The 1,509-nt window shown below is 61.5% G+C and overlaps 1 protein-coding gene across 1 annotated transcript; it reads right to left on the minus strand.

Moving 5' to 3' along the window:
- Positions 1 to 533: 533 nt before the first annotated feature.
- LOC105310567 (astacin-like metalloendopeptidase) lies at positions 534 to 1,465 on the minus strand (the record flags this gene model as incomplete). The annotated part of the gene is made up of 3 exons (XM_011386724.1): positions 534 to 907; positions 1,145 to 1,299; positions 1,384 to 1,465. Coding segments are annotated over 3 exons (611 nt in total), but the record flags the coding sequence as incomplete, so codon positions are not given.
- Between the last annotated feature and the right edge of the window lie 44 nt (positions 1,466 to 1,509).

A 1,509-nucleotide genomic window follows, 5' to 3' on the forward strand; every position in this document is an offset into this window, starting at 1 on the left:
CCCTGAGGATGTGAGCCCTCCTGCACTGCAGCAGAGGGGAAGGGTGGAGGCTGTGGATACAGACCAACATTCCCAGGACCAGACATCTGAGACAGGGGGCTGCTGCCAGGGTCCCACCCCTGGGGCTCCCAACAAGGCCAGGCCCAAGGGTGTGGTGGGGGGGCAGCACTGTTAGTCCATGCTAGGGGCCCAGGCCTCAGCTACAGGACTTCCGCTGTCTTCAAGGCTAGAACCTTCTTCCTCACCCCTCCAGACCCCTGTCCCTGGAACCCTAAAGAATGTCACCTTCCAGTTCCAGCATCCTCCAGGGCTGAGGCAGGCATGAGAGCGGGCAGAGCTAGGCGTCCCCAACAGACCCACCTCCCCTTGACAGGCCCAGAGGGTCCCTCTGTTCCCAGGAGTCCTTGAGGGAACATGGCAGGGAAGAAAGGGGCAGAGGGAGAGGCCTGGGCCTCAGACAGGGGCTGGAAGATAGTGGTGTCACCCAGAGGGACCAAGGATTATGAGACCCAGCTGCTCTGGGCAGAAGGTACCCTCCCCACTTGGGGACAGAAGCCACAGGCTCCATCTCTTGGCATCCCGCTGAAGGGACCCAGAACTGGGTCCTCTGCTTCCAGAGATGGGGATGAAGGTACAGTGGGCTCTTGGGCCAGCGAGGACTGCTCCAGGGCATGATCAGGAACACCTGCACCAGACCCTGAGCTTGGGGAGGAAGCTGCAGTCTGAAGCTGCCTTGCAGAGGCCTCCACATGGAACTTCTCCAGGGCAGGGGACTCCCACTCCCGTGGGCTCTCCCCAGCCCTGGGGTCAGGGCTCCTGGATTCAGCAGACAACACCTCCAGAAGCCGCTGCAGGAGTGGTGGAGAGGCGGGAGGGGGCCTCTTGCCCTGGCCTTGGGCCTGGAACCCTGAAGCAAGAAAGAGGAGGACAGGGCCTAGAATTCCAGCACGAGAGTGTATGCAGCAGGGGGAGAGCAGCGAACTGCCCCCAGGACACAGCAACCCACTCTCGCCCCTGCTGACCTTGCCCTGCTCACCTCGGCAACCTCACCTCGGCAACCTCACCTCCCACCATACTTGCCTCAATACCACCTCAGCACAGGAACCTTCTCCAGGCTCCTCAAATCACCTGGCCTAGCACTCACCTCCCCCACGGGGGCGGGGGCCACTTGGGCTGCAGTCATAAAGCCGGTCAACGCGGGAGATGTCCGAGATGCTCAGGTTCCATCTCTGGCCAATATGGACACTGGGGGCCCAGAGAGGCGTGATGGTGGGCAGCCCGCGCCGGCTGAAGGCAAGCCTGGAACCCAGCAGGTAGGGCCTGAGTCCAGACACAGGGGAGGCTGGCCCAGCAGTGCAACGGGAGGACAAAGAGGGGCCTCACCTCCCATAGTGCATCACCGAGGAGTAGTCATAGGGCACCAGCATGTTGCTGCTCCGGGATTTGATGAAGTTGATTTCGAAGCCTGAAAAAAAAATTCATAGATGGGGAGAGGGCAGGAGAGGGAGG

The sequence above is a fragment of the Pteropus vampyrus genome, unplaced genomic scaffold, assembly GCF_000151845.1.
Source record: "Pteropus vampyrus isolate Shadow unplaced genomic scaffold, Pvam_2.0 Scaffold6302, whole genome shotgun sequence".
In the NCBI taxonomy this organism is placed as follows: Eukaryota; Metazoa; Chordata; class Mammalia; order Chiroptera; family Pteropodidae; genus Pteropus; species Pteropus vampyrus.